Genomic DNA, 13,409 nt, shown 5'->3' with positions numbered 1-13,409 from the left:
ACTTTTATAAAGTCTTAGTTTGCAGTGTAGTTAAAAGCAGCCTCATCTGCTTGTTGTCTCTTACTTCCACCCAATTCCCCAACCCTCTCTGAAAACAAACATAGGCTGTGATGAGGCTACTCTGTCGTAGCTGACCACTGGTTAAATAAGGCCTGTACTGATGACAGGCTTAAGATGTCTCTTAACATCACTCATGTGAAATAGATCTAATGTCACTGGCCTTAAAATTGCAGCTATGAAAGCTACCAAAGGTGGAATGGGCTTTGCAGTTCTGCACAGGCTTGGTGCAGGTGCCAGTGGCTGTTGCAGTCCTACCAGGTCGTGAGGCCACCTCAGCTCTTCCTACTTCAAGGCACTCCAGCCCAGGGGGACACTAGATCTGAAAATGCACCTCTGGAAGTTGAGCTTTGACCTGCTGGAGTTGCATAGTGAAAGTCACAAGAGCAGTACAGAGAAGTAGAGCACCATGCTGGCAAGAAGAGCATGTTTTCCCCCTAACCAAGACGTAGGTAAGAACACTGCATGGAGGTATTTCAGATAGATAGAAAACGCAACAAAACTGTCAGAACTTCTAAAGAGGTTTATCCTTTTTACACTGTGGCTTGAATATATTATTTAAATATATTTACTGAGTGTAAATATATTAGAACACTTTGTATTCACAAAGTAGAGGGTATGTGGAATTCATTGTGAACAGACAAGACGTCTAATAACTGAATGCTGCGTGTCTAGTATGACAAATCTTGTATGGATTTTTAATAGACTTCTTATTTGGCTTACAGGGATTCACTTCAATAACGTTACATGTTCATCTCAGTAAATGCATCTCTGATTTGTTACTGTAACTATGGCAACTTTCTCCTTTTTTAACTGTATGTATAGATGTAACTTTTAAAACTAATATTTTAAGGGGAAGTTGGGGGTTGTTTTTTTTAATATAGTAATGAAGTGTGTTTTTAAAAATGTCCTAGATATGCCATAAAATATATTAAAGTTGAATGACCTGCCAAATGAGTACTCCAGATCATGTTCACTTTTGTTAAGGACCTGCTTTGTGTTTTAGTGACTGTCTCGTGCTGGGAGAATGCCATATGTACCCTTCATCTTTGGTAAGGGGTGTAGTACTGGGGGTGCAGTCGGTCATCAATGTTTTACCAAACTGAACAGTTTTTCAGTTGTGCTTTTGGATTTTGCAGTGGGGCTTCCTAAGCCACGTACTGACATTGGTTCGAGGGCCAGAAGAAGGTCTGTTGTGTAGCATTTGTATCTGCTTCCATTAGAAAATTATGCTTTTGTGCTTCTCTGGTGCCACATTAATTCAGAATATTGCTGTTATGTCAGTTCTTAGGTCTGAAATTATGTCCTTAATCCCTCCTAGCTGAGGATCCAACTTGCAGGTGTGGCTGTGGCTGACAGGTACATGTGAGTTGTCTGAAAAGATGTTCTCTTCTCTGTGTTGTGGCATCCAGGACTAAAATAGTAAGACAAGCAGGAAGGGCTAATAGTTCATTAATCTTGCACTTGTGGTCCAGCACTCTTGTATAACTGTATTGGTATTTCTAGTAGCAACAGTCATCAAGTTTTTAATTCCTGTAATTACAGTAGCGTAAATTGGCTTTCACTCTGATTTATGCTCGTAGTGCCAGGCAGCAGCTCGAGACAAGATCTTTTTCCATCTGGTGAAAATGGCAATTCTGGACAAAAAGGAAAAAGCAAAAATGTCGTTTTGTCAGAGTGGAAATTCTAAATAATATTTTGGGGTTGGTTCTCTTTGTTGGTTTCAGTGATCAGCCACGTAAAAATGCTTAATCCTGAATGAGAAGGGTCTGAGTTTGCTGTAGTGGCTTCCCAAGCACAGGGCAAGCCTGGCCCCGCTTTGCTTCCGACCATTAAAACTAGAACCCAGGTCACAAGCACCTGCCTCTGAAAAATCCCTTGGCTGGGGCGCTGGACACCAGTGTAGAAGATAATCTGTTGAGCCAGGAGATTCCTCATTCGTTGCTGTAACCTTTTCAGCTCAACTGACTGTTCCTTTCCCTCGATTTGCTGTGATTGACCAGTATATGCTGTCACTGATGGTATAAGCCGGTTGCCTGCCAGGATTCATACTTTAAGAGGCAGCTGGCCACAGACATAGTCATAAGGTAGAATGCTAAAGGCCACATACTTCTCTTCAAGGAGACTAATAAAGCAGATTTTATTTGACTTGTATAAATCCAGTTTAATGGGCTTTCCTGCAGCTTTCCAGATACCTCTTTCATTAACATGTAAATTATCTGTCCTAGAGCTGTTAATTATCTTCGCAGAAAACACTAGCTATGGCCATATAACATACTCTTTTTTACTTTTCTTGATGTTTCATACTGAAGTGTGCCTGTATCTCTTCTGTTTCAAAAGATACACAGATTTACCGTATCTTTTCTGTTAGGAAGAGGACAAAGAAGTTACAGCTTTGTGTTGTCTTGTAGGAAAACAACTGTCTGGCTTCAGCATTATTCACCAGCCTCCCACCACATTAAATGGGCACTCAAATAAGCTTAGCAATGCATTTGCCCTTTGAAGGATTTGGGATTTTTTTTTTTTAAGTTAAGTGCCTGGCAGAGAAGGCTGCAGAGGAGGATGGCAGGTGCTCGGATAAAGGCAGCATCTGCTCTGATAGGGTACATGCTGTGTCCAAAATTTGGCAGCGGCAGTGAAACAGGTAGGCATAACAAGTAACAAAATTGCTGAATTCCAGTTTCCAAGATGCTAACAAGCAAATTGATTTTCATATTAAAAAAAATCCTAATTCTGAACACCGAATTCTGAACTTTTAAAATACACCTTTCCTGGAAAAACCCCAAGGGATTGTTTTCAGCTTCACCAACTGTTTAAAAACTATCTCTGTCCTTTAATAATAAAAGAAAGATCTTGGTGCTTCTGTTAAGAAGTCACCATGACAAGCTCCAATCTGTTTGTCATTTTTAACTGCCTGCTTTGAACAAGTGGCATCCACAGGGTATAGTTTTACTGCACAGGCAAGGCAGCAAGAGCAGTAAGACACATTTAGCACTATGGATTATCTTTGCCAAATCTTGGGTTCCTGAGAAGCGTGACTGCTGCCTTGCTAATAAACAAGAGATGACTTCATTATGAAGATCAAGCCTGCATTGGGCTGAGCAATACTTCATGAGTCAGCCCACCCTGGTAAGTGAACACTGGGTGCATGTAAGGGAGAAGCAGGACAGGCACGCAGGAGTACTTGGCTGGTGTCCACAGTGGTTAACAGGGGCTGCTTCCCCTATCAGTGCTGTCGTGGCCTGAACCATTGCACATTATCATCTTTTAAACCTCTTGTTGTGAGAAACTGCATAGAACAGATGATGGTAGCTGCCTCCTAGGTGTGCTCCCTTTGCAGATGCATGGTGCCCCTGAGCAAAAGCTGTTTTTTTACAGTGGTGCACATGCTTCTTAAATGCAGCCTTAGACATGGTTGCCCATGTCTAGTTCTAGGTTTTAGCCTTCTCAGCTCATGGCCAGTGATCCCCTGATGCAGCACAGCTTTATCACAGCTGCTGAAGGTGGGAATGGTATGCATATGGCAACTCCTTCCCTGGTACAAAACAAACAGACTGCATAGCTGATGATCAGCAGGAGCACACAGAGCAGTAGTTCTACACCCTTCCACCCTGTACCTGCCTACTGGTTTGGGGTTCAAGATGAGTTTTAGTGTGAGCAAATTAGGCTACAAGAGACTGCTCCCCACTGCAGGAGGGTCCTGCTGTTCCCAGTCATGTGCTTGTGGCTTAGTTTCAGGATGTAACAGCCTGTGATGCATATGCTTAGACTTGAGTTCCAAGAGCAGCTCTTTCCTCATCTGCACCATGGGAATAAAAGATTGCCATGGCATTTTCCTACAAAGCACAGGATGGGAACAGGGACACAACTACTGAATTACCAAGCTGCCTTTAGCATAAGACATGAATACATCAATGACTTAGGCCATCGGCTGGTCTCAACTACTCTCCGTATTTCCATTGTATTTCCATAGCTGATACATGAGCAGATGACAGTGTTTCTTCAAAAAGGGACTGTCACTGTCCATGTGCTATTTCATTGTGAAGTATGTTGTTTTGCATTGGCTTGCTGTGAACGAAAACTATGGTGAGTTTTGGAACTGTGCTAGAAAACCTACTAGGGATGCCTTTAATCTCTTTGTAGGTCAGAGCAGTGTTTTGAGTAGCTCCCCAGTCCTTTTAGAACGGTTGAGGCATGTTATTACAGCACAGCACTTCACTTAACAGAGGTCTGTTGTAATATGCAGGTTCACTTGCATGGTCAAGTAAAACGAGACATTTCTTGCTGACCACTTCTCCTGATTCTGCTGCACAGCCTCACAGCACACAGCGTGCATTTTACTTTAACACAGGAATGCGTTTAACAAGGCAAGTACTAGGGCCTGCCAACACCACAGCTAGTTGAGATCTACAAGAAGATACTGCGTAAGCCTTGATTGCACAACAGAAAGTAAGCAGCAGAACAATGCCAGCATTACTGTTGTAGCTATACTGCTATCTACTCTCCTTCTGGGTGTCCATTCCAGAATAACTGCAGCAGTCCAGCTATTTCAGATAAGGGTGCTTTATTTCAAGTGGCAGAAATGGATTAATACATAAATTTCACAGGAAAATGTTTTTCTGCGGGTCTTTTATCCGTACATCATTACATATTCTTATATATGATTTGTACCTGAAATGAAGTAAAACATCTTAAGATGTTTAAGATTAATAAAAAGAAATAACTTAGGATAAAGAACTTTTCAAACAAGCTGTAGATAAGGTTAGGTTGTATATACATGTCCCTCCAGGGGCAGAATTCTTACCTTTAAACATGAAATGTAGCCTGGACAGATAATCTATTCCCTTAAATAAAAATCCTTGTGCAAAAGATAGATTGATTTTGCATTACAATTACAATTTCTATAGGAACAATAAGGGGACAAAATTTTACAATTCTAAATCAGTATTTGCCTTCATCAAGCTATTTTTATTTTGCTCTAAGACAAGAAGTTTGTTGAATCCTTCTGCCAGGCCACTACTGTCTTCATCATCACTAAATGTAACCCAGTGACTGAAATCTTTCAAGCTGGGATGTTTTAGACTTTCTGGAGTGTGTGCTGGAGAAGCTGATGCCACCTGCATAGAAAGAGGGCAGGAACAATCCAGGTCCAGGTCCAAAAGATTGGTGTTCTCTGCAAGAAAGCTGGTATCTGAGAGCTGTGCATGCTGGCTCCCTGGTACAGGAGGATACTGGAGGTTGGTCATCAATTCTGTGGTGCTTGGTGCCAGCTGCTTAGCTGTGTTGTCTTCTGGGCTGGTAGAGAAGGCAGGAGCTGAGAGAGATGCCTGCATGGGGCCGTGAGAATCCCGAGTCTGAGGGCAGAGCCCAGGATTGTTGTTGTTGGAGTTGAACATCAGCCCACTAAAAAGTGGGTTGTCGCTGCTCTGGAGAACTTGCAGATGAAGAGCTGCAGGAGCCGACTTCTTTCTTCTTGGTGGCACCTTTGGGGCAAAGGAGGCATTTTGCGAAGGCAGTGCAATGGCGTCAGCCATGTTGGAGGAAGGGGCCTGCCTTTCACTGCTCCCCCTGCTCTCCTGAGGCTTCCCAGGTTGTGTGGTTCTGGGTTTAGGGACTGGAGTAATCCTGGTTGGAGTAAGAATAGGTCCAGCTTCTAGAGAGGGCTCTGGAAAGCCAAAAGGAGACTCTGCTGGCTGTTGTTCAAACTGCTCTTCTGTAGATGTGGCCTGAGGGGAAAAAGGAACAAGAAATGTGAGACTAAAAAGGGTACCTTTAACTCTAAGTCACTGCTAGTGCAAGTCTTATTGATGGCATTACTGAGAGAAGCCGACAGTACTGGAATGAAAAAGAGCAGTACAAAGAGGAGGCTTGACAGTGCAGTTTTATACTGCACCTGCTTGGTTCTGTTCTCACATATTGTGCCTTGGACACTTACAGAGTGCTGGCTGAGGACGAGGACACTACAGCTTGTTCACTCCTTATACGAGAAATACATCTCCGAGTCTCTTTCCTGTTAGGATTTTTCTCCAGGCCCAATTAACACAGCTCTGAGGAGTTATTTACTTGTAACATCTCTCTGCTGACTAATATTATTTAAGCAAGAATGCATAGGGAGGGCAAAATTAGCACATACCTTTGGGTATATGCCAATAGATAAGGCTGAAGAACAATTATCTTCAGTTGACCCAATAAATGCACTAATGGCTCTGTCATGTCTCAGTGATGCTAGGAACAGAAACTAAAAGTAAGCTATCCAACTACAGTCTAGCATATATTCACCACTTAAAACTATATAAATAATTGGAGCCCAGTCCAGGAAGGAAATGGCTGCTTCAGGTTTCTCACAACTCTGTGTGACTGAATGAAAGCAATTTAATTCTTTATTATTCTTTCACAGTATTAAAATATACAGGCTTTTCAATGCAGCCAAAATATTTACTTAATATTTCATAATGGACATATCCCCTGCCAATTCTGTCTATATGTTGTTGATAAGTGGCCTGCATTTGCTTGCATGCTCTCTGAACGATAGAGGTGGATTGGGTAGAGGTTTTCAAGTACACAACTCCCATCTGAACTCACTCAGATGGAGGAAGAAGTGGAAACCTGAAGCAGAGTCAAACTGAAATAGATAGATTCCTGCAGGACATCTCATGTAACTAACACCAAAACAGCAAACCCTCTGAGTGCCTTTCAGGAGCACCCTAGGAATGGTGACAACACAACCCGACCATTCCTTGTTACTGAGTGTTTAAGGAAAGGGCACGCACTCTGTGCTCTGCGTTTTTTACTTCTGTGAATTTGAAAAGTACAGAAGGTGCAAAGTCCGTTATAGGGAAGGGGTGAATGCCTTTACAAAGGAAGGTAAGGCAGGAATCCCAGCAACTTAGAACAGAGCTTTCTAGCAGAGGCTTTGTCAAAGGAAGGATATAAAAGATTATATTTGTCTTTCTTTTGTACATAAATTGCTTTCATCATTAAATAATCATTTTAGCAGTTCTAGAGGTGAACTATTATCTCTATTGTAGAGACCTGACAGAGACCTCCAGGCTTGCATTTTTAAGAACTATTGAGTAGAATCCAGCATTCAAAGTGAAAGGCTGACTCCCATTACAAGGTGTGTGAGCAAAGTTAGATGTCTCTGAACAGGATACAGAACAGCATACTGATGAAGCTGCCTCAAATCATTACAGAGCAGACCACTCATGATGTGGTCAGAAGTAAACACTGTGATAAAGAAGGGATGAGTCTGAAATCCTGAGAAGCTTTAGACAAACCAGAAGAAAAATAACAGAATCTAAAAGAATGGACTGAGAAATAGAAAAGCTGAATACAAACAAGTAAGGAACTCGCGGCTCTCTTTTCTTTCTGATCTTTCTTACATTTGTATGCCTTGGTGACTACAATACACAAAATCATTTCAGTGCCTGCTGGCTAAGACCTTCAAATGACAGGACTTCATACACAAAACTGTTTAACAGGCCACCCCTCCTGCCATCGTTCATGTTCTGTAATGGAGGCTGGATGCATTTTGCTGCAACTATCTTACATTTTCCACCTTGACTCCGGTCCGTTGCAGTGGTACCGGCTTCTTCGTAGTTGGAACTTTGGGTGGTGGGCGATGGGGCACAAGCACTGGTCCTGCTTGTGACCCTTGAAATGATGCTGACTTTGTCAAGCTGGGAAGAGGCTCTGTTTTGGTGAAGGACTGGTTTTTAGTTGGAGCAGGCTTTACTGCATCTTCCTGTAGTCCTGAAATGCAAAACCATACAGTGTCTTGGCCTGATCAGGATGTAGCTTCAAGGTAATTTCTTTCAGTCATGTTTTCTAAAAAGTGCATGCCTAAAGGGCTGGCTCAGGCCAGGAAGTCAGGTTTTAGAAATAAATCCAGACCCTTGCAATCCCATCACATCTGTACGAGGCAGTTAGGGAAAAATTCCCTTGCCTGGAATAATTTCATCCCAAGTCAGCAGTGCTGTGCCACCATTTGGCCAAGTGGAAAAAACAGTGGCTGGGGGTCAGCAGTACTGGACTCACTCAAGTCGTGAGTCTCCTTTTGCCTTGTTTTTTTTTTATCTGGAAAATCAAGGTAATGCTGCTAAGCACATCTTGTACTTTGGGAAGAACTACATATGCCAACTGGTTGTACAGCACAAGGGACTGAAAGTGATGCTGACAGGACAAGCTTCCTGAGTGAAATGCTTAATGTGAATTTCAAAATCAATGGAGAGTAAATGTGATTTCAAAGCCAAATGAACAGTACTCTCTGAGGAACAAACATCAAGATGCCTTTATGATATTTCTAATTAAACTGGATTATTCCAGACTGCATTTGCTCCATTTACACATGAAAAGGGATATTTTCTTTCTAAACTGAGAGCTTCAGAGTCATGCTGCTTTCTTTTTCATTCATACAGCATTAGCAGAAGGACAACTTGCAGCCCTGCAGGGTATATTCAGCACCACCTGAGTTTCAGTACCTAAGCTGGTTTCCTGCTCTAACTTGCCCTTGCAAGAAGCTCTTCTCCAGGGATTAAATAGTCTAAACACAGAATGTTTTTTTAGCTCAGCTATTCAAGCTACAGTAGTGCAAGATTCTGTCCAGGTTACAACTATACTTGCTGCCCAAATACAAACAGAATCCAGGTTATTTCTCCCACTGTTGTACTTGCTTTTTAGTTCTACTTGGACTAGTGAGCATTCACCAGATACAGCAGCAAATATCCTTTAACGCAACCCTGAGCTAACACAGGTACTGTCAGTTTAGTAAGATCCCATCTTTATCTTTTAATTTTCAGACTAATACTGACATAAAATAGCTCAAGGTGCTCTTAGTAATGGGTTCGAAAATGAAATACACAACTTGAGTCATCTTGGAAATGAAGGTTAGTCTTATCAAACCTGTCAGAGAATACCAAGTACAACCTTGCCTGAATGTGTATGTCAGTGTTCAAGTGAGTTTCTGAATAGAAATATGTGCTTCTGGGCTATGATGGAATGGATGAATACATCTGCAGTTTTCTTTAAATAAAGATTTCTGTGCTCACCTCCTTTAGCTTCCATAAGACATCTAATAGCTGCTTCTGCTTCCTCAGCTGTGGTGGTTTTGATCTGCTTGACGTTGTAAGGTTTACTTATTCCAGTCCGGACTTTAGGCTTAAAAAAAAATACAAGAATGAGTGATCTTGAGAGAACTGATTTTTCTAGTATGCCTGTAATCCTACACCTAAGCTCAGATACCTGCAAAGCTCTGTTTTTGCCAGTGGCTATTCAACAATCAATCAATAATACAGCAATGGTGGGGGGGTCTTTTGGAAGATACTACATCTTTGTTACCACTAAACAGACAGACCAATGGTTTATTGTGACAGCTAGTCCCCTAGCCATCCCTTGTTCAATACTCTGGGGTTCTTATCCAGTGAGACAGGAGTGGGGAGGTGTTCCCACATTCTGGTCTTGGTCTCCTCAGAGGGCTAGCAGCCTTGCTGGCAATGGTCAGGAGTTGTATTCTGGGCACTAGCATGGCCCGTCAAAAAAGAGGTGAGAAAAGAATCAAAGCATATTATTGTGACGTTGAAAATTCAAGTCAGCATCTGCCAAAAAGCAGCAGGTGGAATAAACCAACAGTGCCCCAGTCTTGCACCACTCTCTCTCCTTCTTTGGCCTCTCTAATTCCTAGCAAATTAATAACATTTATCTGGTGTTGAGCAGGTCCTACAATCTAGTATTACAGTACAAAGAAGTTCATCTCGGCATTGCCAGCTCAGGCATGTGACAGACTGCCTTCTTTGTATGGGAGGTGTGTCACGGAATCATAGAATGGTTTGGGCTGGAAGGGACCTTAAAGATCATTCAGTTCCAACCCTCCTGCCATGGGCAGGGACATCTTCCACTAGACCAGGTTGCTCAAAGCCCCATCCAACCTGGCCTTGAACACTTCCAGAGATGGAACCATTCACAACCTTTCTGGACAACCTGTTCCAATGCCACACCACTCTTACAGTGAGGAATTGTTTCCTAATATCTAACCTAAATTTACCCACTTTCAGCCATGTACGTGGTGTTCAGTGGCTACTGTGTCCACATGGATGGGGGTGATCAGGACAACACTAAGTGGCCACACTGAGTGGCAGGACTCACTGGCTGCTGAGGGGCTCCAGGTAGCAGCTTTGCCATTGCCAGGATGGAACAGGAGGAGTGGCTTTCTGGAGAGAGGGAACCATCTGAGGGGGGCTTTTTGCTTGGTGTTCCAGCTGAAAGAGGAATAAAAATGGCTTTTTACATTCAAGAACTGGTCCAACATTTTATCTGCAATGGAGCAATAGCAATGTGCTTTGAAATTGTTTGTGGTAAGTAAAAAATGATGCTATCACCCTCCCTGCTCCTCCAGGGACAGACATTGGGTAAGGTGTTCCCATAGGATACTGCGGACTTTGAGTTCCTCTGCCTGTCAAAGGCCAGACACTTTAATCTAGGAGTGATGGGCTGAATTATTACTGGTCTAATCTAAGCTGAAAAAAGTTATCAAAACAGAATGAAATGCTGAAATCTGGAACTGCTTCAGGAAGCGATTTCCTAGGTAGTCTTGCTTTCATTTAATTCATTTAATAACCTCAGCTGAGCATTAACACACAATCACAGAACACCAGGTTGGAAGGGACTTAAAGGATTATTTGGTCCAACCTTTCTAGGCAAGCATGACCTAGACTCGATGTCCCAGCACCTTGTCCAGCTGAATCGTTAAAGTGTCCAGCACTGGGGAATCCACCATTTCCCTGGGGAGAGTATTCCAATGGCTGATTGTTCCATTTGTGAAAAAATTTCCTGTGTCCAATTGGAATCTCCCCAGAAGTTCCAGGCACAGAAATACAGATACCAGAGCTGTCACTTCTGTGCAACAAGACTTAGAAATGAATGTGAACAATCCCAAATAACTCATCTTTCAGTAGCAAGTCTGACAGAACTGTTAAGACTGAAAAATATACACAGAAGAGAGACTTTAGGGCTGCAAGAAAAATGTGATAGCTTGTGTCCTACAGAAGGTGAAGATGATTATGCTGATCTACCAATCAGCATTTACCCAGAAGTAGCCATAAAACCAGGAGCAGCATAGCACTGATGGCATCTCAGGTGGGTAAAGCTTAGGTGAAGAGCATGACTTCCCCTTTGTGCCTCACTGAGAATTATAATCCATGTTGCATTTGTTTCTCATAAACACAGAATCAAGAACTGCTTGCAAAACAGGAAAGGACAAAAACTGTCCAGAACACATATTTTCTCAAAGCTTTTTAACAGGAAAATTACAATCAAGTCAGAAACAAAGAAACAGTAAGAAAACACTCAGTGACATTGAAAGTCAACAGGCATGAACACTGATATTTATTTTTATTGCCACAAAGTGGCTGGTTAACTCACTAATCTGAGTTAGTATGGAACACATGGGCCATTCCATCCTCACTAAAGGCATTTGTTTGTGGAGAATCTGTCACCTTAAGGACAAACTTCTCCCACTGACTGCAGCCACAGTCAGGCTGAAACAGACTGGGAAGCAAATGTAAATACCTCAACAGGCTCACATTTCAGAACAAGGTATTACTTTCTTTGTCACCTACAATTGGCAGCAAAACTGTTCAGTTGTGCCAACATAAGGTTAAAGAAAGTTAAACTCACCTGGAGGGGGAGGCCTCTGTGGTGGCTGAAGTGGCCAAGGCCTGGTAGGAATGGACAGAGACCTGCTTGGAGGCCGGCGATGGCATTCCTCACCCACCTCCAGCTCCCGCTTCAGATTGGCCACGTCTGAATCATCTAGGAAAATTTTAGGAAGAATCTGTATTAGATACCTGCTGGGTGAGATGCACCAAATTCGGATGGTCAGGAGAGAGGGAATTATGAATGGCAAGCCTCAACCAGGTATCTCAGCAACATGCTGCGGCTCCTTTCATCTTGTTTTGCTTTCACTAAATGTCTTCCTGCTCCCACTCCAAGAAACATGTACGCTTTTGTCAGACACTTTTCTCTCTCCCCTTTTGCAGCATTTATTAACTGTTTATATCAACACAAAGACTGCCTGCATCTGATTTCAGTGTTATTAGTCACCGTACTAGGTTCTGAGCTTTTCACAGCAAGAACTGGTAGCAACCTGTTCACATTCAAACTTTGTCATGACAGCCACAAGGAGGCTAGTTAATCACGGCCAATCCCTTGTTCTTCCTTCCTGAACACAGGAATTTCCCTTTGAAGAGTAGACAACTTTATGTGCTCAGGAGAACTGTTTTATGCCAGTGAGAAATCTGAACGGCTCACATGTTACGTCTCTGTTTTGCAGAGTACAACTGCCTCAGTCTGGTAACCCCTGGCTGCATCTTACATGACTAGGTAATTTCAGTCTTTCCTCCTGCCTAAGCCTCTCTGACAGCTCAAGAAGTAAGAAGCAGTGATTGCTTTTGTCTACCCCTCTGCTATATTGAGGACTTTCAATTCAGTTCTCTTACCCTGCCATGGCTACCCAGCCATGCAGCTCTGTTCTTTAGGGCTCCAAAATTCACTGGGTTTAATTTTGTCCCTGTGGCTTGGAGAGGATGTGGAAGGAGCTGTGTAGCAGCAGTCTGTCATACTTGAGGCATTTTTACACAAGTTCTTGTTTTTCAGAAGGCTGTGCTCTGCAGGGAATACTGAGCTGCCTCACAGTTCCCATCTCCCACTCAGCAGTGGATGGTAGCCACAGAGACAGTCTGTGATCTGCCCAACCTTCCCTCCCCCTTCTCTTTGCATTTTCTATACTTCTAAGCTGCAAATACACATTCATCAGTAGGATGCAAGGAGTCATGCAGGCCCCTAAAAGCATGGCTTGAAATTCTGGTAGTAACACTGAACACAGACAAAAAACAGCCATCACCACTCTATCCCCCTAAAAGGCTGCTGGTTTTAAGCTACGGCTTCCAGTGACATCAGTTTTGTGAGGCTGTGCCCTTCTTTGACCTCAGAAACATACATACACACTGTTCTGCCCATCACTGGTTTCCATCTGTGTCTAACATCAGCTATACAATCATCATACCTTCTATTGGGAGTTACTCAGCCAGAATTGGAAGCTCATGGACACATCTGAAATTGCAGAGACTTTCACGATGGATTGAATATATAATATTTTGAGCTGTGTGACAGCACCTTGACCTCCTTCAAACTATCTAATCTCCGTTTACTTTGTGATACTTTTTGTGGGAAAGAGTTATTGGGGGTGAAAAGAATCACTGCAGTTCTCTGTAGCTTAATGAATCATCACACAGTAGGCCAGAGGTGTTTGGAGGGCAAGTCATCCTACAGTACAAAGTGATTGGCTTCACAGTATTTAA

General features: G+C 42.7%; 1 protein-coding gene across 4 annotated transcripts in view; it reads right to left on the bottom strand.

Moving 5' to 3' along the window:
* Positions 1-4,604: 4,604 nt before the first annotated feature.
* The window catches only part of SYNJ2 (synaptojanin 2), a 68,666-nt gene continuing 59,861 nt past the window's right edge, over positions 4,605-13,409 (bottom strand). For 3 of the 4 annotated variants that reach the window (XM_057406615.1, XM_057406637.1, XM_057406644.1), the window contains 5 exons: positions 11,728-11,862; positions 10,198-10,310; positions 9,105-9,213; positions 7,607-7,809; positions 4,605-5,783 (listed from right to left, as the gene is read on the bottom strand). In XM_057406615.1, the coding sequence (XP_057262598.1) occupies positions 4,986-5,783; positions 7,607-7,809; positions 9,105-9,213; positions 10,198-10,310; positions 11,728-11,862 (1,358 nt within the window). In that variant the 3' untranslated portion in view covers positions 4,605-4,985. The remainder of the gene's footprint in view (positions 5,784-7,606; positions 7,810-9,104; positions 9,214-10,197; positions 10,311-11,727; positions 11,863-13,409) is intronic. The other variant, XM_057406626.1, reaches the window with a different exon arrangement.

Source organism: Pezoporus wallicus, unplaced genomic scaffold (genome assembly GCF_028554395.1).
Source record: "Pezoporus wallicus isolate ANWC-B61680 ecotype Strahan unplaced genomic scaffold, APGP_CSIRO_Pwel_v1 contig_3817, whole genome shotgun sequence".
Taxonomy (NCBI): Eukaryota; Metazoa; Chordata; class Aves; order Psittaciformes; family Psittacidae; genus Pezoporus; species Pezoporus wallicus.
This window is presented reverse-complemented; position numbering and strand designations above follow the sequence as displayed.